Genomic DNA, 22807 nt, shown 5'->3' on the forward strand with positions numbered 1-22807 from the left:
TGTTCTCCTGTTTCATGACCTCGCCCCCCTCTCTAGAGTTTCTCCAACCATCTCCCCACCTGCACCTCATCTTCTCGTTAGTTCATTTAGTTTTTTTAGTCCTGGTTTTCTGTTCAGTTTTTGTTGGATCATTTGTTTGACTTAGTTTCCTGCCTGCACTTCTGTATCCTGTTCCTGTTTTGGTGAATAAATATATTCTTCAGTTCCTTGTGCCTCCCAAGTCTCTGCATTTGGGTCCACCTGCTCCGCAAATCATGACAGTCCATCACTCACAACTCCCAGATATTCAAAGTACTGACCAGTGCTGGAAATGAAATAAGTACATTTACTAAAGTACTGTTTTTGAGTACAATTGTAAGGTACTTGTACTTTACTTGAGTATTTCCATGTGATGCTACTTTATACTTCCACTCCACTACATTTATGAGGGAAATATTGTACTTTCTACTCCACTACATTTATTTGACAGCTTTAGTTACTTTTCAGATGAAGATTTGACACAATGAATAATATAACAAGCTTTTAAAATACAACACGTTCTTAAAGATGAAACCAGTGGTTTCCAACCTTTTTGTCTTTTGACGTCTTACAAAAAGCAGCGTGTAGTCGGGGTCACATTTCACATGTCTATGAGTTGTTAACAGCTCCACCAAATAGTGATTTTTCCCTCTTAACTTCTCACATGCTTTCATTCCAATAAATGTTCAAATGATCCAATATTTCAGCAAAAATCAAAGATTAGAGAAAAAGTCCAAAAACTGAAAACAGATTTGTGTATCAGAACTTTGTTTTTTCTTCTTTCCTCTCCCATTAATCATCTCACGACCCCTCAGATTTATCTGCTGACCCTTTGGAGGGGCCAGACCTCTAGGTCTGCTAGGTGCTGCTGACAGTTTCTACAGAGGATCATGTGACTGTCAAAGGTCAACATTTATCAGCAGAGTGTTGCTGGATAAGATGAGCTCTCTGGTTTTATCTGCTTTTATTTCAAACACAATCAAAAATGCTTCAAAGAAGGTTATTAAATATGTGAGAAAATGATGATACAGCCATTTAATGATTTTATCACACTTTAGTGTAATAATTCCCTGTTGTCAGTCAATTGTTTTAAACAAATGAATAAAAACTGATCTGATTTTAAGGAAGAGTTAGAGAAATATGAAGGGATCACCAAACCCTGACATGTCAACAAGTATTTTACAGCTAAATGCAAAAATGTTTTCAGATGGTGAGCAGCTTTTAACTGAGACTTCACTGTAAATGTGGAAACACAGTTTTAATTCACGGTGCTGCTCCTCGTCCTGATAACTCCTCCCTGTTCTGTCAAACACAACAAGCTCCACTCTGTGCTCATATTTCCTGGTTCCCTCCCCTTCAGATCTACAGTTTATAGATGGGTGTAACCAATATGTGATGCAGTACAAGAGCTGTCAAACCTGTTCAACTTCTCAGGAAGTGAAACTCAGACAGTCGTTGCCACTCAGAGCTGAAATGGCGGAGAAAGGAGTTCAGCTGGACCGAGAAACAATCAGCTGTTCGATCTGTCTGGATCTACTGAAGGATCCGGTGACTATTCCCTGTGGACACAGCTACTGCATGAGCTGTATTAAAGGCTTCTGGGATGGAGAGGATCAGAGGAAGATCTACAGCTGCCCTCAGTGCAGACAGACCTTCACACCGAGGCCTGTCCTGATGAAAAGCACCATGTTTGCAGCTTTAGTGGAGCAGCTGAAGAAGACTGGACTCCAAGCTGCTCCTGCTGATCACTGCTATGCTGGACCTGAAGATGTGGCCTGTGATTTCTGCACTGGGAGGAAGCTGAAAGCCCTCAAGTCCTGTCTGCAGTGTCTCGTCTCTTACTGCGAGAAACACCTTCAACCTCACTTTGAATCAAGTAAATTTAAAAAACACAAGCTGGTCGACCCCTCGGAGAAGCTTCAGGAGAACATCTGCTCTCGTCATGATGAGGTGATGAAGATGTTCTGCCGTACTGATCAGCAGAGTATCTGTTATCTCTGCTCTGTGGATGAACATAAAGGCCACGACACAGTCTCAGCTGCAGCAGAAAGGACTGAGAGGCAGAGAGAGCTTGAGGTGAGTCGACAAAACATCCAGCAGAGAATCCAGGACAGAGAGAAAGATGTGAAGCTGCTTCAACAGGAGGTGGAGGCCGTCAGTCGCTCTGCTGATAAAGCAGTGGAGGACAGTGAGAAGATCTTCACTGAGCTGATCCGTCTCATCCAGAAAAGAAGCTCTGATGTGAAGCAGCAGATCAGATCCCAGCAGGAAACTGAAGGGAGTCGAGTCAAAGAGCTTCAGGAGAAGCTGGAGCAGGAGATCACTGAGCTGAAGAGGAAAGACGCTGAACTGAAGCAGCTCTCACACACAGAGGATCACATCCAGTTTCTACACAACTACCCCTCACTGTCACAACTCAGTGCATCTACAGATTCATCCAGCATCAATATCCGTCCTCTGAGATACTTTGAGGATGTGACAGCAGCTGTGTCAGAGCTCAGAGATAAACTACAGGACATCCTGAGGGAGAAATGGACAAACATCTCACTGACAGGGACTGAAGTGGACGTTTTACTGTCAGAAGCAGAACCCAAGACCAGAGCTGGATTCTTAAAATATTTACGTGAAATCACACTGGATCCAAACACAGCACACATGAAGCTGTTATTATCTGATGGAAACAGAAAAGCAGAACAAATGAGTCACCAACAGTCTTATTCTCATCACCCAGATAGATTCATTGGATATGAGCAGGTCCTGAGTAGAGAGAGTCTGACTGGACGTTGTTACTGGGAGGTGGAGTGGAGAGGGAGAGCAGTTTGTGTAGCAGTCGCATACAAGAATAACAGCAGAGCAGGAGACTTGCATGAATGTGTATTTGGACTCAATGACAAATCTTGGATGTTAGATTGTGACACTAACAGTTATACATTTTGGTTCAACAGTATCTCAACTCGCGTCTCAGGTCCTGGTTCCTCCAGAGTAGGAGTGTACCTGGATCACAGAGCAGGTATTCTGTCCTTCTACAGAGTCTCTGAAACCATGACTCTCCTCCACAGAGTCCAGACCACATTCACCCAGCCTCTCTATGCTGGACTTGGTCTTTTAAGTGTTGGAGTCACTGCTGAGTTGTGTTAACTCAAATAGACAGAAGTCATTTCAGACTTCATGTGTCAGATTCTGTTGTAATTCTTCATGTTTTTGTCTCCATTGTTTCTGAGAGTTCGTTGCTGTGGTGTTTCTGAACTGCACAGAGATCAGCTGTCAATCAAACTGGGATTATCAACACTTTTTTCTTTTCATTTGTTGTGTTGATGTTTTGAGTTTCTTTAAATGTCACTTTTTACTGTGTGTTTTTATCCATGGAGGCTATCACGGCTCATGATGATGTTTTTAACTTTCACTGACGTTTCTTTAGATGAAAGTATGAACTTGTCTTTGTTCTAAATGTTAGTTTCACATTTGTATTGATTTATTTGTGTTCTGTTGTTTCTCTTCCACTTCAGCGTCTTAAACAGAGAAAACAGCAGAACTTCCTTCATCATAGATATTTTGTTCTCATCACTTTGTAAATTCATAAAGAAATGTACAATCAAACTGTAATTATCATGATAATAATCATTTATTATGTTCTTGTACATAGCTGACATTCTGGGTTAAACTAACTGATTGTGTGGATGAAGTGAATCTGTACATGAAATCATTGAACAAGAGTCATTTAACAGACTTTACTGATTGGATGTGTGAACAATCTGAAGCTTTACATAATCAATAAAGATTTTTTTTCAACAGAGAGCAAAGTATTTTCTTCTGTCATCATCTCAGGATCTCATTCAAAGCTTCTGGAGAAAATGTGAAACTAAAATGAGAGTTTATTTGAGGCAGTTTTCCTCCTGAAACACCACAAAGTACAGAGTTCATGTTCAGAGCAGACAAACGTTTGTCAGTCAATCTCTGAACTTTCAGCTTTCTTCACTAAAGCAGCTTTGTCACAGAGAAAAGAGCTGAGTTTTCTATCACTATCATTGCTTTTAACAAACAAGATTTTCTTTGTGCATTTAGTTGATAAAGGCTTTGTTATACAGGCCTAAAAAACTGGAAAACACACACACACACACACACACACACACACACACACACAATGTTTACCTAATCAGGCATAATACTGAAAAGTTTGCGTAAATTAATAGTTTTGGTTAATTTCTTTTTTTTTTTCTTTTTTTTTCTTTTTTTTTTTTACAGTTTTTTAAATGTGACGGTGTTTGAAGATACATGTTTGGATCTGTTTGTTTAAATATAATATACAATGGTAACTTCTTCAAGAATTTTATGTTTTGAATGAAAAATTTGGCTGAAATAATGAAGGATTTATCAAAGTGCTAAAGGGAACATTTTGAAAAATCTATAATTGACATAAATACCACCTAATAAAAGTCTGTGATGCAGTAGTTTACAACGGCCATTGAACGTATCGTCAGCGCTGGCTAATGACGTAATAAACCCTCGACAGTCGCAGCGGAGTCGCTTGTTTACATGTCCGACCGTAGCTCCAATGAAGAGCCGTTTTCTAGTTAAATGTGTGTGAGTGTAGCTGTCGGCAGCTGTACCGTCCAGCTGTGAGATGGATTTCTGCAGGAAACAGGTGAAGTCAGACTGTGAGGAGCTGCTGAGCCGCTTCCAGACGACCGAGTCTGTCCGCTTCCAGCAGTTCTCCGACATCTGGAGAGAAATGAAGTTCGAACACATATTCTAGTAGGTTTCCACTCAAAACGCCACTTCTTTGTCGACCAAAATGTTATTAGTTTTCTGTTAAAAGTCCTAATGAATCTCATTATTTGTCATTTATCATAATAAGCTACTGTCTTTACATGCAGTCACTGCGTTATGTGTCATTATTGTACCGGTGTTACACCGTATCTGGTGACCCATCACATTCTGTGACCTGCAGTGTTGGAAGAAGTACTCAGATCCTTCAGGCCAGTGGTTTTCTAACCTTTACATATCAAGGACCCTAAACTGACGCAAATTAGACCCCGAATCCCCATCTGATAAGATTTATGCTTTTAGATGTTTTATTATAGAAAGTGTATGACACGCACGCGACCAAAAATAGTCCTTTAACCACTTATTGTGCTGCTTATGGACGGAATTATAGTGAAATTTTGCTGGGAACCCCTGGGAGTCCCCGGACCTCACTTTGAGAACCACTGTTTTAGGCTACTTAAGTAATGCAGAAATACTTAATTACAGTAAAAACCCTACATTTAAAATCCTACTTAAAGTACTAAAGTAAAATAACTCAGATCCTTTACTTAAGTAAAAGTATCAATACCACATGTAAATATACTTCATTACAAATAAAAATCCTGCATCTAAAATCCTACTTAAAGTCCTAAAGTAAAAGTTCTACGATTTCTGCAAAAGTAGTACTTTTACTATAGTACTTTAAGTAAATTTAGCTGGTAATACTTCTATACTTTTACTTAAGTAGGATTTTAAAAGCAGGATTCTTACTTATAATGAAGTATTTTTACATTGTGGTATTGATACTTTCACTTAACTAAAGGATTTGACTGCTTCCTCCAACTAAGGCCCAACTGATACTGGATTTTTGGAGCCGATACCAGTATAAAAATTTTGATAATCTTACCAACAATTTTGGTTATTGATTATTTTGAGTCATTTTTTAAACTCTCTGGTTCCAGTTTGTTAAATGTAAATATTTTCTTTATAGTTTCTTTAGACTTCTAAGATTGTAAGCTGAATATATTTTGTTTGTTTACCGTTGGTCGGGACTAAAGAAGACATTTTTGGTTGCATCTTAGCCTTTGGGAAACATTGATCAACATTTTTCACCATTTTCTGACATTTTAAAGACCAAACAACTCATTGATCGATTGAGTAAATAAACAAAAGATTAATCTTTGATAGAAAGAAAAAAAGTTGTAACCCAGGAAATGTCACAAGGTCATATTTGCTTGAAGGGAAGCATTAGCATAATTACAAACAGAATTATAAGTAGTAATGTATGTGTGAGGAGCTCTTGAGAAAAAAGCTCAATGACTTTTTTAAAGTTCCTCTAATGGCTGACTTTAAAAAGAACTAATTTTTTTTAGATATGTTGTCATAATTTAACATCAAGCGTCTCATGTTGTTGTCATGTTGCAGCGGCACTATGAAGCATGAGAAGCGAACGTTCAGTCGTCTGGTTCTGGACACGGCCTACAGGTACTTCCTGCCTCCGTTCAGCTTCCAGATCAGAGTCGGAGGACTTTATCTGCTGTACAGCCTGTTTCACTGCCAGACCGCGTCGCCCTCGGAGCAGGTCAGCAACACACAGCACACTGCACTCACACGCCTTCTTTAAAACACACTGTTGGACTACGTGTTAAAGGGTCATTAAAGGGTCAGTCGCTTGTTAAATGAACGAAATCTGATGATAAAGTTCTTCTTTCGTCTCTGGCTGCAGATCCGTCTGTCGCTGAAGGACTGGGAGGACGTGAAGAAGTTTGAGAAGGACGCTGTGAACGCTCAGCACTTTGACGTCACCTTCATCCTCCGACAGATGATGTTCCACAAAGCGTTCCACTTCACCGCCATGCCCACTCTGGTGAGCCGCCGGCCGCTCATAAAGCCACATTCGTATATTCATTTAATTATTACATAGTCTTAAATGTAAACTAAAACTCCCACAGTATTCCTTCATTCTACATGTTTACACTTGTAGACAAAAAACAACCATGAACGTTCCTAAAAATATGGAAGCAAACAATAGCTGTAATAATTTAAATCTTATAAGCAGCTGACAAATATGATATATGAAATTTAACTAATGAAGTGTTTTGCTGTTAACACCATCCATCTGAATTTATGAGTTATGAAATCCTCAAATTTCTCCTCAAAGCTGTTTTTTTTTTTTTACGTTTTGGAAATTTGGATTGAAAACTTAAGTTTCTAATATTAAAAAAAAGAAGAAACTAAAATTCACAGTAAAAAATTGAACCAAGCATACATCTTGTATTTTATATTTTAAAGTTTAGACGAATTATTGTCCTTTTAATTTATAATTTCATATATTTCATTTTATATTTTCATTTCATTGACACAACAAATGTATACATTAAAAAGAAATATATACAGTAATATTAAAACACCTATTTAGCATTTACATAAACATTTAATAAATTATTTATAACACTCTGTAATGTAGTTATAAACAGTCATTTAAAAGGACATTTTTATGTGTTAATGTACAGTATTTGTCATAAATCATAACTTCACACATATTTAATATTATTACAACTGTGTGTTGTTATTTATTATCTGTTTATACAGCAGCAAACACTTATTAAATTATTAAATTATAATGTGTTATAAACATTAACTGTTTATATACTGATAATAAATGCTAAATGACAGGTGTTAATGTGTTTCCAGTTCACTTTATTTTGTTTGTTTTATGTTGTTTTTATTTCGCCATGTTTTATCTTCCATAATCTACAATCACGCAAATTCACAGTCCTCCTTCTGCTCATTGTGCTTCCTCCTCCTCCTCCTCCTCCTCCTCCTCCTCTTCCTCCTCTTCTTCCTCTCCTGCCAGCTTGCGTTTAAGAAGAAGAGGAAGATCGAGGGGTCGCCGTTGTGTGAGGAGTTCATGGAGCGAACGTCTCGTCCGCAGGAGCTGATCAACACGGAGCTGCTGGAGGTGAGCAGAGACTCTTCCTCCTCTTCTTCCTCCTCTTCCTCTTCCTCTTCCTCCTCCTAACTCCAGCACTTTAAAAGTAAAAATTTCAAAGTGTAAAGTTGTGCTGTGATTTTGTCTTCTTGCAGGAACTGTCCAACGTTCACGATCTCTACGAGAAGATGAAGGTTTCTGTCGCTTCATCGTCAGAACAGGCGCCTTCATCTGTCAACCTGATCAGGAAAGACCTCGTCCCTCAGCTACGCGGCACCGTGGTGGATTTCTACAAGTGGCAGCAGAAGAAGGTGAGACGTCTCTGCAGGTCTTTTTATGTTCCCTTTTAACAAAATGAAGCAGGTTTTATTTTATCTGTTTCCGTAGTAAGATGACTTGTCTTGTCTTGTTAGGATGAGACCGATGACGATGAAGACAGCGGCGAGGGAACATCTTCTCAGCAGGAGGTGAGTTGAAATGTTTAAGGCATCACCGACCGGCGTAGCGCACGTCTCCTGCTTTGGCTTTTCTTTGTACCTTTTGTAAAAGTTGTTATAATAACCGTGTCCAGAGAGGGACGCTGTTGACCGGCGGCCTGTTTTTCTGCCCTCAGTGCTCCAGAAGAGCCGAGCTCGTCGCCTCCATCAAGTCGAAGGCGTACGGAAACGCGGCAGAGGTTTGTGTTTCGCATGACAGCTTCTAATGTACACCTTTAACGCACTTTGCATCGAAGTTCATACTCTCAAAAATCACAACTGTCGAACCAGAACACACAGACATCAAGGCAAGGCAAGTTTATTAGTACAGCACATTTCAACAACAAGGCAATTCAAAGTGCTTTACATAGAGCATAAAAGGCATTAAAACAGAATATAAAAGCAACACAAGTAAAAACACATATAAAAACAAGAAGCTAAAAAGGGAATAAGACAGATAAAACAAGAGAATAAAAGTAACAGTGCAGTGTAAAATATTAACCCTTAATGTGGTTTAATGAAAGGCGGCAAACAGAAAAGTCTTCAGCTGTGATTTAAAAGAACTGAAAGAGTCGCAGCAGATCTACAGTTTTCTGTGAGTTTGTTCCAGATATGTGGAGCATAAAAACTGAACGCTGCTTCTCCATGTTTAGTTTTGACTCTGGGGACAGAAAGCAGACCTGATCCAGACCACCTGAGAGGTCTGGATGGTTCATAACGTAGCAGCAGATCAGAGATGTAAAACATTCAGTGCTTTGTAAACCAACAGCAGTGTCTTAAAATCAATTCTCTGACAGACAGGAAGTCAGTGTAAAGATCTGAGAACTGGAGTCATATGATCCTCTTTCTTGGTCTTAGTGAGGACTCGAGCAGCAGCTGCAGCTGTCTGATCGATTTTTTTAGGGAGACCTGTGAAGACAGCGTTACAGTAGTCAAGTCTACTGAAAATAAATGCATGGACAAGTTTTTCCAAATCCTGCTGAGACATAAGTCCTTTAATTCTTGATATATATTTCAGGTGATAGTAGGCTGACTTTATAATTGTCTTAATTGTCTTAATGTGGCTGTTGAAATTCAGGTCTGAGTCCATGACTATTCAAAGACACACTGTAAAAATCAGTGGAAACTGCCCTTTACAAAGATGATGTTTCTCTGCGATCTGTTAAGAACGAGCTTCAGTAAATCAGCTTTGAAAAGAGAGAAAAAAGACGCTAGATCTTGGTTAATAATTCTTCAAATTTCTGACTTTTTCTCTAGTAAAAGTTTTTACAGCTACGTCCATGCCTGTGTGTAAGAAGACGCAGCGTAAATCTGTGGAGATGATTCACCATCATGTTAAAAAAAACAACAAAAAAACTTGATATCAATCAGAATAACGTCACTAAACTAAAATCAGAGTGATCAAATCAATGAAAATATTCGTTTCAATACATTTTTTTGACATTATTAAGGCTCAGAATGTCTCATCAACATGGTTCTTATGTCCCTGAAACCCTTTCAATCCCCTCTATGCATTCAAATATGGAGATTTTTGGGCTGGATTGAAAAACTATATATATGTATAGTAGAACTCACATGCTGAATGATGACATTTCTGAATAGTCCTGAAAAAATCAACACATGACATGTCTGGGTGACACATAACATAAGCTCATATTATAAATAAAGGAATTTAAAAACATACAGAAGGGTTCAAAGGATTAAAATGATTTAATTTCAACTGTTATCAGAGAGCTGCAGCTGCACAACTTCACTTATATAATTAAATGTCTTATTTTTAATCGTTTAAAAAAATGTATATTGGCAACAAATTAAAACAAAAACCCTTTGGGGGGGGAATTATATGAAATGTATTTCCTGTCAGATCATCAGGATGCAAAACACTAAAATGTATTTTGTGTTTGTGCTCTCAGGCCTCCAAATCCCGGCGTCATCGTCAGGTCGAGGTGGATTTCACCAGCAGCGAGGCCGGTCCCGCGCTCACGTCAAGTCACTCCAGGACGAGCAAACCGTCACTCAAAGCCAGAACCAATGAAAGTGTGTTCATCACAGGTAAAATTTCAGAAAATATTACAAAATACATATACTTATTATACTCACAGTGGAAGAAAATTAGACCAGAATGTGTTTTGGTCTGTAAACCAACTGCTTCTCGCTTTTAGGAAGAATGGTTCAGTCATCAAGGCTGAAGGATATATTTGATGTATTTGGTGGGTTTTTTTTAGACCAGCAATCAAAATTTCGGTTTGTCTTTGTTTAGGTGTTGAAAGTTCTCAGTCAGCCAAGATCTAACAGTAGATAAATAGCATTCAAGCCTTGATTAGGATCTTCTATCAGGATGGGAATATAAATCTGAGTGTCATCTGCATAAAAAAATGGAAATTAACCTGCAATTCACTAAGGATGTTGCCAAGTGGGAGCATGTGTTAATGAGAAGCGCAGTGGTCCTAGTACAGAGCCTTGGGGATGAAGTACTTGTACTTTACTCGAGTATTTCCATGTGATGCTGCTTTATACTTCCACTCCACTACATTTCAGAGGGAAATATTGTACTTTCTACTCCACTACATTTATTTGACAGCTTTAGTTACTTTTCAGATGAAGATTTGACACAATGGATAATATAACAAGCTTTTAAAATACAACACATTGTTAAAGATGAAACCAGTGGTTTCCAACCTTTTTGGCTTTTGACGTCCTACAAAAAGCAGTGTGTAGTCGGGGTCACATTTCACATGTCTATGAGTTGTTAACAGCTCCACCAAATAGTGATTTTTCCCTCTAAACTTCTCACATGCTTTCATTTCAATAAATGTTCAAATGATCCAATATTTCAGCAAAAATCAAAGATTAGACAAAAAGTCCAAAAACTGAAAACAGATTTGTGTATCAGAACTTTGTTTTTTCTTCTTTCCTCTCCCATTAATCATCTCACGACCCCTCAGATTTATCTGCTGACCCTTTGGAGGGGCCCGACCCCTAGGTTGGGAACCACTGGACTAAACTAGCTAACTGTATATAAAGTAGTGTAAACTAGCTCCACCTCCAGCAGCTACAACAGTAACATGCTGCTCTAACACTGATGCTTCACTATTAATAATCTAATGATGTCATATATAATAATATATCAGTCAGAGGGACCAAACCACTACTTTTACTGCAATACTTTAACTACATCAAGCTCATAATACTTATGTACTTTTACTGCAGTACTTTAACTTATGGAGTATTTTTACATTGTTGTATTGGTACTTTTACTGCAGTAAAGGATCTGAATACTTCTTCCATCACTGCAGGAGTTAATATGACGATTGTAAAAGCAGTTGTGATGATAATTGTGATGAATTTTCTAAATGAAGAATAAAAACTCTCCCACGTCTCACCTACAGTAGATAAGGATTAGTGGATTTTCTTCTGTAGCTTGTGTGAAATGATCTTTACTGACTGATTGAGTCTCTTTATCAGGTGACCTGTGGAAAGAAGCCATGACGTCCACTCAGATCAACTGTCTCACCACACTGGACTCTGTTCCTGAAGGTACAACACGTCATCACAGATTTCATACTCTTTTTACATTTACGTCAAGTCAAGTCAGTTACATATATAAAGCTTAACATCACACATTTGCCTCAGGCAGCTTTACAGTCTGTGCAGTAATACATCATCCTCTCCATCCTCAGACCCTCCATTCGAATAAAGAAAAAACCCTTACTGCTGTAGTCTGTGCACTGTTCTCTGCTCTATTTCCCTGAGTTTGGGGTCTGTTAGCATGCTAACATGCTACGTTATGTTCACTTTGGACCAACAGACTGACATCGCCATCCAACCAGAGCTGAAACAATCAGTCAATTAATTGATTAGTCGATCAACAGACACATAAATTGGCAGCTATTTTCATTGTTCGAGTTAAAAATGACAGATAGTTTCATCCTTTTAATTTGCTGCTTTCTTTCTCATGTGATAATAAACTGAATGTTTACTGTGGTTGGCATTTTCCACAATTTCCACCAATCAATTCATCAAGTAATTGTGAAAATAATCGGTAGGTTATCAATCAGTAATGAAAATTATCGTTAGCTGCAGCTCAACATTCAAATGCAGAGACTCACGCTGCTTCTTTGGTTTAAAAAGTATTCACCAGGATGAATTTTCCTCCTAATTCTAACTCATCAACAGCCGTATTTTACTGTAGATCCCAAAATAATCTTATTATACAACAATAAAACAGGCAGTAATGTTCATTTTCCTCTTCTGAAATGTTCACACATTGAATTACCGGCTTCTTTTCTTATATGATGGTTTTTTTTCCCTTCAGAAAAACCGAAACAGTACAAAAGATTCAAGTGGTGATGAAGACGACGCAGCAGTCGACCTTCATCATGACTGGAGCTGCTGCACAGCGTTCACTGAAGTTTGTTTTAAAATGCTGTTTTTTGATGATCTTTTATGTTTTTATGTTGTAACATAGAAAATGTGAATGTTTTTACATTTTAAAGTGTTTTCATTTATTTTTTTAATGAGTTGAACATCATAATAGATGGAATTGAGACATAGAAACTAGGCTGTTGAAGAATAATATTCATCCATCAATTGCGCACATTGTACAATATATAACTGATCAACAACAAGAAGGATCACACACACACACACACACACGTCAGCCTCGGTGGCGTTAACGGCTTTAATGGACAGTTTAAAACCGTTGGTGCCTGCTGAGGGGAGGCGCTGATACTCGAGTTCAGATGATTTTTTTTTGCGCCTGTCTGATTATGGTTTGTTGAAAAATGGTTTATCAGGGAACAAACTTTTCTTTTCCTTTTCTGAAATGTTAAAACTGGATTCTGTGCTGCAGCTCGGCCTTCATTTTTGTCTCCAGTGTTTAAATATTTTATCAAGTTTCTGTCTGTTTTATATATAAAAAAAACGCTTTTCTTACAAAAGTTATTTCTGTTTGTCTCTTTCTTGTGTTACATTTGATTCGGATTAAATAGGGGGGAAAAGGTATTCAGATTATGTATGTGAAAGTATAAATGTCATTGTATAAAATATAAAAGTCTTATATTTAAAATGTTACTTAAGCCAAATTACACACAAGTATCAGCAACCAAAGTAAAAAGTATTCAATTTACAGAATGGATTTAGTACATTATTCGATCAGTATTGTTGAAGCAACATGTAAGCAGTACTTTAATGTTGTAGTTAGTCAATGTGGAGCTTTTAGCTTCATAAAACTGAAAAATCTGATCATATGTTTTGTGTGTAAAATTTAAAAAAAGTAAAGAATGGCTGTCAGATGAATGTAGTGAAGTAAAAAGTACAATATTCCCCTCTGAAACGTAGTAGAAGTATGAAGTAGCATAAAATGGAAGTACTCAAGTAAAATACATGTATCTCAAAACTGAACAATTACAGTACATGAGCAAATGCACTAGCTTTAAAACAATATTTAATTGTCCTGATGTAATATCATGCTTTTTTTGTTTTTATTTGCAATTGGTTGTTTTTTTCTCGTCCTTGGCAACAACTTAAAGTTTTGACATACATACACTGACATAACGGTATTCGATAACACCTAAAAACAGTACTTTTAGCTTTCCATCTACTAATTTTATTATTAATAATTACCTTTACATCAATATAATGAATGTATTCATACTTTAATACAGTTAAATATATGATGTAAAAGTAGAGTTGGAAGTTAACTGCTCCTCTGCTAAACTAGGTTAGCACAAACCAGCAGGACTAGTTTAACAGTTTCTATTAACCCGTTAACCAGATTTAGCAACTACCTTATTAACTTATATTTATGTATGGGATAACAAACTAAATAAACAAGATTTTAGATCATAAAATTTTTGTTTATTGAAATCAGAGGAAACATTTAGAGCGGGGAAAGCAAGTAAATTTAGCTTTAGCCAAGGCTAGCTGTGACTAAGCAGCTAACACAAGCTTTAGCTGGATTTGGCTCTTTTGCTTTGAATGTTTGGTTTTGTTTTTAGCCATGTTTAACTGCAAGTTTAACATATTTTATCTTTTAAATAAAATATTTCTATGGCATAAAATTCTTTATATATTTTTTTAAATATATACCATATATATCTATGGTTAGCTACTGCGGTTGATGAATGATAAGTTCAAAGACCATCAGATATTTGCGTTAAACACATGTTCTCCAAATCCCTTCTATTTTAGATCAATTTAAGCAAATGATTTCGAGATGTTGTTATGTAATTATAAGGAACAATTCCATAATTTGGAGATTTAAACAACCACATGTAGCAAACGCAGCCGTTATAACCCGATTGAGTGTGGAAACCTCCTACAGTTCCTGAAGGCGTCACCGTTCACCGCTGTGTGGCTGCAGATTTGCGGGTCTGGAGGATGAAGAGCGGCGGGGATGCTGCTGCCGCTGATCCACCGGTCACACACTCGGTTCCGCTGACAGTCTGAGGGAAACAGCCGCAGCCATGGCCTCGGACAGTAAGTACGAGCGTCTCTTCACCGTGTGGCCACCTCAAATGTGGATTTTTTGTCGGTGTCGGTGCTGGAGATTGGTGCTGTTTTCTCTCCTCCTGGTTTCTTTCTGGGGTTTGGCTGACTGGGAGCGACAGGATGTGTAGGCCAGTTTATCCTCTTTTTGCCCAGTAATGTTGTCATTCTGCCTTTTAGCCATATAATTGCTATTTTAGGGCCTTTATCAATCGCCACATGAACACATAATTATGATATTGTTTCTTTATTCCTGCAGGCTTCAGAGTGTTTTTGTGGTTCTCTCTGAAGAGTTGCCTCATCACAGCCACTTCATGGCTGCATATTTTTGTATATGTTATACAATATTGTGCTTTTAAAGACTTAAATTATTCATTAATTCATCACAGTCATTATAATACCAGGATATTTGAAAATGTTTTATGTGCCTCTGTAATACAGGCCTAAAGAGAACCTGTAGCAAGTGAGTTTATGATATTTTACACTGCATCTTTTTTAATTTTAATGGTATTATTAAGATGTAATATTCCTGTCATGTTGCTGAAGGGGCTTGCAGTTTTGCTGTGATATCAGCTGTGCTTTGTAAAAATTTGTTTGCATAAAAAAATAAACATTATTTAACCATTCATGGAAAGTAATTAAGTACACATACTCAGGTAACCCTCTGTAGTTTGAGTATTTCCACTTCATGCTGTGTTTTTCTCACATTCCACTATATTTATCTAAAGCTGCAACTAACAATCATTTTTATTACTGATTAATTTGACATTTATCATAACGAATTGATAGATTGATCATTTGGTCAATAAAACATCAGAAAAATGTGAAAGACATCCATCACAACATCTGGTGACATCATCAAACCCCCAAAATATAAAAATTTTATAGTAATATTTTTAATTGTACCACAGTTTGAGAGCACATTTGAGAGCTTTGAGCAAGCAAATGTTTTTGCATTTTTACTTGAAAAAGTAGTTAAACAGTTATTCAATTATCAAAACATTGATTTTCTGTCAGTGGAATAATCGTTGCAGCTCTACATTTATCTGACTGATGTAGTTATGAGTCACTTTGCAGCAACCACGAGATTCACTGCATTTAAACTACATACAAGCAGTTTATAAGCAGTAAACCTTGAGTCTTTTGGGCCCCTGGATGTTTTGTTTAACAGCATGTAAAGTATAAAATAATTAAATTAACCCCATCTCAAAAATGCTGTTTATGTATTAATGCATCTGTAGTTAAAGTCCAAGTATATAATATATGAAAGTCTTAAGTGAGCCTTTCTGCACAAGGAGTATTTTGGATAATTCTTGGATAATTTATATATTTTATTTGCACTTTTACTTAAATAAAGAGTCTGAGTACGTCTTCCACTACTGTAATCAGCCTAGTGAGGATAAACCTGTAGTTCTGCTGTAGCCTGTAATTTTTTCTTTATTTATCATTTGTGCAAAAAAAAAAAAAAAAAAAAAAAAAAGCGAGATAAATGACAATGATGTAAAAGGCACACGTGATACAGTACATATAGGACATTATATAAGGTCACATACATGCTGTAGGGGAGAACAGTTCAGCTGTAACATCCGATCAGGAAAGACAGTTTGAGTGATGTCACATTTTTGAACACGTAAAGTATTTAGTGTATTTTTAAAACGTGCGGTACTGATTTGTTTGTTTGTTTGTTTGTCACCACTCGTGTGGCGGTTTTGACATCCGAGGTGTGAACTCGAACTCATCAGGCAGGTTAGGCGGGAGTAAGACGAGGTTTTCTCAGTCTGAAGGGAGAGCGCATCCGGCAGCAGGCAGGTGATCAGCGAAGGCAAACAAGTCCAAAGGTTGAAGGCAAACAAGCAAAAGGTCATAAAGGAAGGCTGATCGGAAATCAGGTTTAGAGGCTGCAGCAGCAAGATATTAGTGTGTTTGCATATTATTTCTGTTGTGGAGAAATTTTACTCAAACAGTAGAGGGTTAAATAAAAGCAAATGTTTGGCATCTCTTCATTCCCTAAAAGGTCAGCAGGGCCGTTTTCTCTTTGGGGGGGAACAAATCTTTATATGTAAATACAAAAGAAAATGCCAGATACAAATACCAGCAGTATTTATATTTGGTGGAGACATTTTTCACAGCAGATATTTTGAGAGCCGAAGTCATGACGTCACTTCCTGTTTAGACTCTGTTCCATTAGCTTCTGTAAATCAATACAGTCCTCTCATTCGGCATTTCTTTCATCTGTCTTCCTGAAGAAAAAGATCCCTTATTATTCTTTATGTATAGCAAAGTCGAGGCAGTAGGCGGCTCACGTATCACCGCCCTCATGTTTTTATTAACATACTCAATTTGCAGATTAAAAAACCTGAGTGGAAACGTTTACAATTTGAAAAAATCCCTGAATTATCATATTATTATATAGTTTTTAGCTGACGTGGAAAAATCTGTGAAAATCAATTTTAAAAAAAAAGTTCAATGGAAACAGACGTAATGAATAAATCCTGACATACATGAAGCATGTTACTGTGACGCAAGGAAAAGCCGCACACTAAACCAAAGCTCCCTTTAATTTTATTTACGACGTTTCAACCGTTCCTCTGGCAAAATCAGGATTTCTTGTCATAAATAAAAGTAAAGGGAGCTTTAATTTAGTAGGAGAGTACTTCATGTATCACAGTTTAATTGATTTTTCTATCGAGCACCTTTCCCGCCGAGGTTTTGTAGACGTACATACGACTGCTCTGTTTTATTATACATCAATCATGTGTCTTAAACGTCACTAAAGCGTCCCCCCAAGAGCTGAAAACATCAGATCTGTGTGGAGCGATGAGGAGACTGTAAAGTTCCTCAGATTAATACATGAAACAAACAGAAATGTCATATTTCCGTCATGTTTTCCTCACAACTTTCCATCGTTTGAGACTGTCGCTCTTTAAATGACGTCATCTCGTTGCGTCCTCTTCTTCTGCAACGATTTAATGGCACCGACTGGAAAAATAGCTCCTTCAACCGTTTATCTCGATGATCCAAATATTTGCACAGTGGAATTTTCTTTTGCAGATATTTTGGAAATTTGCTTAAAATTTGTCATTTGCCAGGCCATTTTCTGTTGCTAAGATCATCAAAGTCAAGTCCACCAAAGTTTATTTCAAAGATTTACTTTCCCTCCTGCGAACAAAATGAACTGATTTCACCACAAACATTTTTTTACTGGTGCGACCGGGCCTTTAGGTCTCACCACTATGGGGCAGAAATAATTGAAACCATGAGAACTAAATGGGGAATGAACATACCCACGAGCCCCACAGGACAAATTTCATACCCTGTTGGATATAACGTCAACCACATGTGGACGTAACCTCTTAACCTGCTCTTAACCTGCTCTAATCTCTGGGTTGTGACGAGTGCTGTCAAAGGGAGAGAAACTCAACTAAACAGCATCAAAGAACTCCTGGTTGTGCTCCGTTAAACAGCAAGAAGCAGTCAGCCGTGTGTGTGTGATGCTGTTTCTGGTTATCATGGCCTAGTTACAGACTGCTTCGATGTCTAATTCATGGCTCTCTCCCTCCCCGCTGTGATCTCAGACTGCCAGATAACAGGCTGAGAGAGGAGAAAGGGTCTCCGTCGGGACTCGTGAGTAATATTTAATGCTGCTGCTTTGTGTGTGTGAGATTAGCTGTATCAGGAAATTGAAACCGCCTTGACATCCGTGTTTTTTTTCCTGTTTATTTGAACGCTGGGCCCTAATGATGAGACCGCGCTGCCTTCCATCCAGCCTGACGGGAAACCGGTCTCATCTCAGTCAGTTTTACTTTGCTCTACATGCTGACTGATTTTCTCAGAGGTCTAAATATCCCCTTTGGTTGAGTAAAATCACAGTATGCGGTGTCAGAACTTCTCATCCATGTTGTCTTAAAGGACCAGTTTGAAGGATTTAGTGGCATCTAGTGGTGAGGTTGCAGATTGCAATCAACTCCCCTCCCTCTCCCTTTCCAAATGTGTAGAAGAAGAACCTACAGTGGCTGCAAAAGTTGCAAAAAACGTCCCTCTCTAGAGCTGGTTTGTCCATTCTGGGCTTCTGTAGAAACATGGCAGGCTAAAGGGCTCATTGTAAGGTAACAAAAACACAACGATTCTTATTTTCAGGTGATTATACACTAATTTAAACATACTTATGATTATTGTGACAGCTCCAGGGCCTCTGCCAGGACTTGTGTGTGTTGCTGTGTTGTATTGTCTTTAGTGTTGCTGGTTCTTGGTTGGTTGGAGGTCATCAAGGACTTGGAGGCAGCTGCACACAGTCTCCAGGTTGCTTAAAACCCGCCTCGTCCTGGTAGTCTGGCGGCTCCCTCTTCCCTGGCACCACGTTGTGTTATGTTGTAGTTCTTTTGATTTTCTGTGTTGTGTATTTGGTGTTTTATTAGTTAACCTGGTAGCATGTTTTTTTCCTGTCAGTCTCATTTGTTACATTTGTTAATTAAAATTAATCTTTGTTAAATAAAATTCCTTTCTTTTAGTTAATCCCTCTCTTGTTTCTTTTATTTGCTATGGTCTCAGAGCCAGGCCATCATATTATATTATAGTCCATTTCTGCCAGTGGAACCCGCGTAAACGTACACACTGGTCCTTTAAAAGTTGAGCTTGAAGCTTCATCGTTACGTCATACCTGCAGCGGCTACGTCTGCAAGCTCTGAGGTTACGCTGTAACTACGCTGTAGCTGACTAGTGGCTCCCATGGATGTATGAGAGGAACTGGATACCAGGCTACAAGAGTGCACCCATTCACTTGAACGGAAATTGCTCTCATTAGTGTTTCTCCCGTGTTCCCGCTCAGCCTATAGACTTTACATTAAGATGACGTCACTCACTTTAAGCCAAATATTGGCAGCAATCCTCTTAAAGAGGACGTATCGTTCAGATTTCCAGGTCTGTATTTATATTCTGGGGCTCTACTGGAATATCTGCATATTTTACAGTTAAAAACTCAAATTTATTTAATCTTATAATGACCCTTTATGCAGCCTGTCATTGGACAGCTGGTTCTGATGAACACTGAAATGACAGCTGACAGAAGCAGAGAGAGAAACAGTTTTAAAAGTTTGACAGCAGTGAGATGATTGGCTCACAGAGGTTGTGGCAAAATCTGATTGGTTGAAGTGAAAAGTGTGAGTCAGCTGATTGAGTTGGAAGCGGAAAAGGGAAAAAAAAAGTTGAAATAAACAGAATAAGCATGAAGATAGTAACAACTTTAGCTTTAGACCATATCACACTGTCTTCATCATGAACATCTGAAGTTCCACGACAACATGAAGACTGTGTGATATTGTGGAAAGCTCTGGAACAAGTGGACTTTACGTTTGGAGTTTGTTAACTGCTGTTTCCAAGGTCAGAAATGGATCGTCAAGCTCAAATTTAGCCCCGTTTTAACTTCTCCTGACCTGCAAATGATCAAAAACACACTTCCTGACATCACTCTGCTGTTCCTGAATTTTCAGTTCCGGCCTTTTTTTTTTATCGTCAAAACGTTGCACTTGACTTTCACCACCTTCCTCCATGTTGTTGTGTCTCTTCTGGTATTCAGGAAAGGACGTCCGCCTCGCCCAGTGGGAGGCAGGAAAGCCGTGATGATTGACGGTTCACACAGGACGCAGAGCAGCTCAGAGGAATCAGATTTCATTGAGAAGAGAAGGAGGGATGAAGGAGAGGGTTTAGGGAAAGCGGTGAAGTTTGTTCTCTTGAACGAGTGGGAACTTTTATTTAAGGTGGGGGGGGAACGGGGAGAAGAGGGCAGAAAGAAGAGTAGAAAGGAAAAAGAAAGACGAGGGAATTCACTTTCCTAAATAATGAAGGCCTTAGAAAGTATTAAAAAGTATTTCCTCTTACCTGCTGTAGACAGTAATGTTAGTGACAAAATGTCTTCGTGTCTGATTTCGGGCTGGCGGGAGACGTTCTATATCTTTAAACTAAACGTGGGATTGTTTCGTCAGTGGATTGTGCTGCAGGAAGAAGCTTTTTAATCCTTTTTTTGTGAAGTTTCAGTCAACACCATCAAACCTGCAGCAAACGCTGCCACTAGTGCAGCTACTGTAGCAGGGAAATTAATTCACTCATAATGGGTAAGTGCTGATTTTTAGCTTAAAAACTTATATCCATCTATTCATTTTCTGCCACTTTTCCAGGTCCAGGCTGTGTTAATTTAACTAATTATATCCTGAGGTATATAATAGTTATATACTGCTGGGAAGTACTTCAAAATGTGATATAATACATTTTTAATTCCCTGTACACCACAAGGATCAAAAATTCTTAAAGGACAGGTTCGTAGTTTTTCAAGTGTGTCTTAAACCAGCAGTCAGGTGTCCATAGTAACAGTGAAAGAGGTTTTCCTCGCTGTAATCATTCCTCCTGTTCATACTGGATATTAAAAGATCCTTCAAATGTGCTTTTAATGGAAGTGATGGAGGCCAAAATCCACAGTGTGTCCACACAGTCATTTAAAGGTCGATGTGAAGCTTATATTCAGCTTCAGCAGTCTGAGTTAGTCATATCAAGTGGATATCTGACACATTTACAGTCTTTTTAAGCATCAAATTCCCTCTTTGTGTTTCCTCGGACAGTGTTTCCCTGTTGAGCTGCAGGTGGAAGTATAGTAACAAAAAGAGGAACTTTGGCACTAAAAAGACTGTAACGTTGAAAGATATCTACTTGATTTGACTCATTTGGACGCTGAAGCTTCATATTAGCTTCAGATAAACTTTTAAATACATTTTTTGCACAGAAGGAGGACTGTGGATTTTGTCCTCCATCACTTCCATTGTAAGTGCATTATGAAGGGATCTTCTAATGGTCAGTATGAACAGGAGGAATGATTACAGCAAGGAAAACAGGTTTCACTGTTCATTTGGGCTCCTGACTGTTGGTTTAAGACAGACATGAAGAGAAAACCAAAGAGTCTCACTCACTGTCCATGGCTTTAGCTCACTTTAACAACACATTATTTTATATATTTATTTATTGAGTTTTAACACATTAAACATAAACCTTAAACCCTGAACACAACGTTTCAGTTCACAGACCTTCATCAGGGAAAATTCATACAAACACACAGCACCATTCATATAAAGACGCCAATCAGAGGACGTCAGCAACCTTTCAAAATATGCATTTAATGCATGCAGGTCAGTAAACGCCTCCACTACACCAGTAATAATAGTCTGCAGTCTTTAAGGTAGAAGCACTACAGGCAATCTAAAAATGGGCCAAACAGTAATTAATATTCCCAAATGATTCACATGTACAAAATATACATATTCATGTCCAGAATACCTGAATCAGAACCAGAATACCTGTAATAAATGTACAGAATCCTATATAGTAATTCAGTGCAGGTCATCCATTAATAAAGGGAGGTCTTATTCCTGGAAACAAAGATTTAAATGAGCATTTTCTGTCATTGCTCATTTATTAACAAACACTCATTAAGATTGAGCTCAGTTTTTTCTTCCGATTGTGTATTTTTACCTGCTATTATCCAGGGAGGAGTTTACTTTCTTGTAATTTACAGTCCTGCAGTTTTATTTCGTCTCCTCACATCCTGAAACCCCAGTGAGATATCTTTCATTTTTAGATTTATATCAGTTTATGACTTGTTCAACTTGTGCCCAGTAGGCCTGTGATCCATTTTAGGACCTGTGATAATGAAATTTAAAGAGTAAATCCAGTGTTCGCTCTGGATCACACAGTGTTTCAATCTGCTGCAGCTGCACTTGCTTCTGTATGCGTTCATACTTCCTTCCTTCATCTCGCCTCCTTCAGTGATGTCACAGCAGGTGTTTTAGCAGCTGGAGTCGTGATCTCCTGTTGTAAGTTGTAATGCAGCCTGTAACCAGCAGATGGTGCTTTAACATCAGCGTTATCAAGCTTTGGTTTCTGGTGATGGATCTGAAAACAGCTGCTGCCAGACTCACACTGATCAATATTTCTATGGATTGATTGAAAGGTAGTGGTCTTCATATGACTGATGATTATAATAGTGTTTCCTCCTTTAATGGCACTAGAATCAAACCCTGAAAGCTGATAGTTTGATGCTTTTTGTTGCATTTAATTAACAGTAAATAATGTAAAATCTCCTTCTGAGCAAGATGAGATAAAGTATAAA

General features: G+C 38.1%; 3 protein-coding genes across 6 annotated transcripts in view; all 3 read left to right on the top strand.

Annotated features, from left to right (window-relative positions):
- The first annotated feature begins 1452 nt into the window (after positions 1-1452).
- On the top strand, positions 1453-3156 carry LOC121913926 (tripartite motif-containing protein 16-like). Its single transcript, XM_042436767.1, has one exon. It carries the CDS (start codon positions 1492-1494, stop codon positions 3154-3156), a length of 1665 nt encoding a protein of 554 aa, XP_042292701.1. The 5' UTR covers positions 1453-1491.
- Positions 3157-4488: 1332 nt separating this feature from the next.
- Positions 4489-13113, top strand: snapc1b (small nuclear RNA activating complex, polypeptide 1b). Its single transcript, XM_042436768.1, has 10 exons — positions 4489-4770; positions 6187-6343; positions 6488-6628; positions 7619-7723; positions 7849-8004; positions 8107-8160; positions 8307-8369; positions 10083-10221; positions 11635-11706; positions 12485-13113. Exons 1-10 carry the CDS (start codon positions 4640-4642, stop codon positions 12517-12519), a joined length of 1053 nt encoding a protein of 350 aa, XP_042292702.1. The 5' UTR covers positions 4489-4639; the 3' UTR covers positions 12520-13113.
- A 1164-nt stretch (positions 13114-14277) lies between these two features.
- syt16 (synaptotagmin XVI) overlaps positions 14278-22807 on the top strand; it is a 55926-nt gene continuing 47396 nt past the window's right edge. For 2 of the 4 annotated variants that reach the window (XM_042436777.1, XM_042436781.1), the window contains exon 1: positions 20466-20765. Coding sequence is in view for 3 of the 4 variants with exons in the window: in XM_042436781.1 (XP_042292715.1) it covers positions 20762-20765 (4 nt within the window). In the remaining variant the exon portion in view is untranslated. Of the gene's footprint in view, positions 14650-16379; positions 16468-20465; positions 20766-22807 lie in introns of those variants that run through there. The other 2 variants (XM_042436772.1, XM_042436780.1) reach the window with 2 other exon arrangements.

This window comes from Thunnus maccoyii, chromosome 16 (assembly GCF_910596095.1).
Source record: "Thunnus maccoyii chromosome 16, fThuMac1.1, whole genome shotgun sequence".
Classification (NCBI taxonomy): domain Eukaryota; kingdom Metazoa; phylum Chordata; class Actinopteri; order Scombriformes; family Scombridae; genus Thunnus; species Thunnus maccoyii.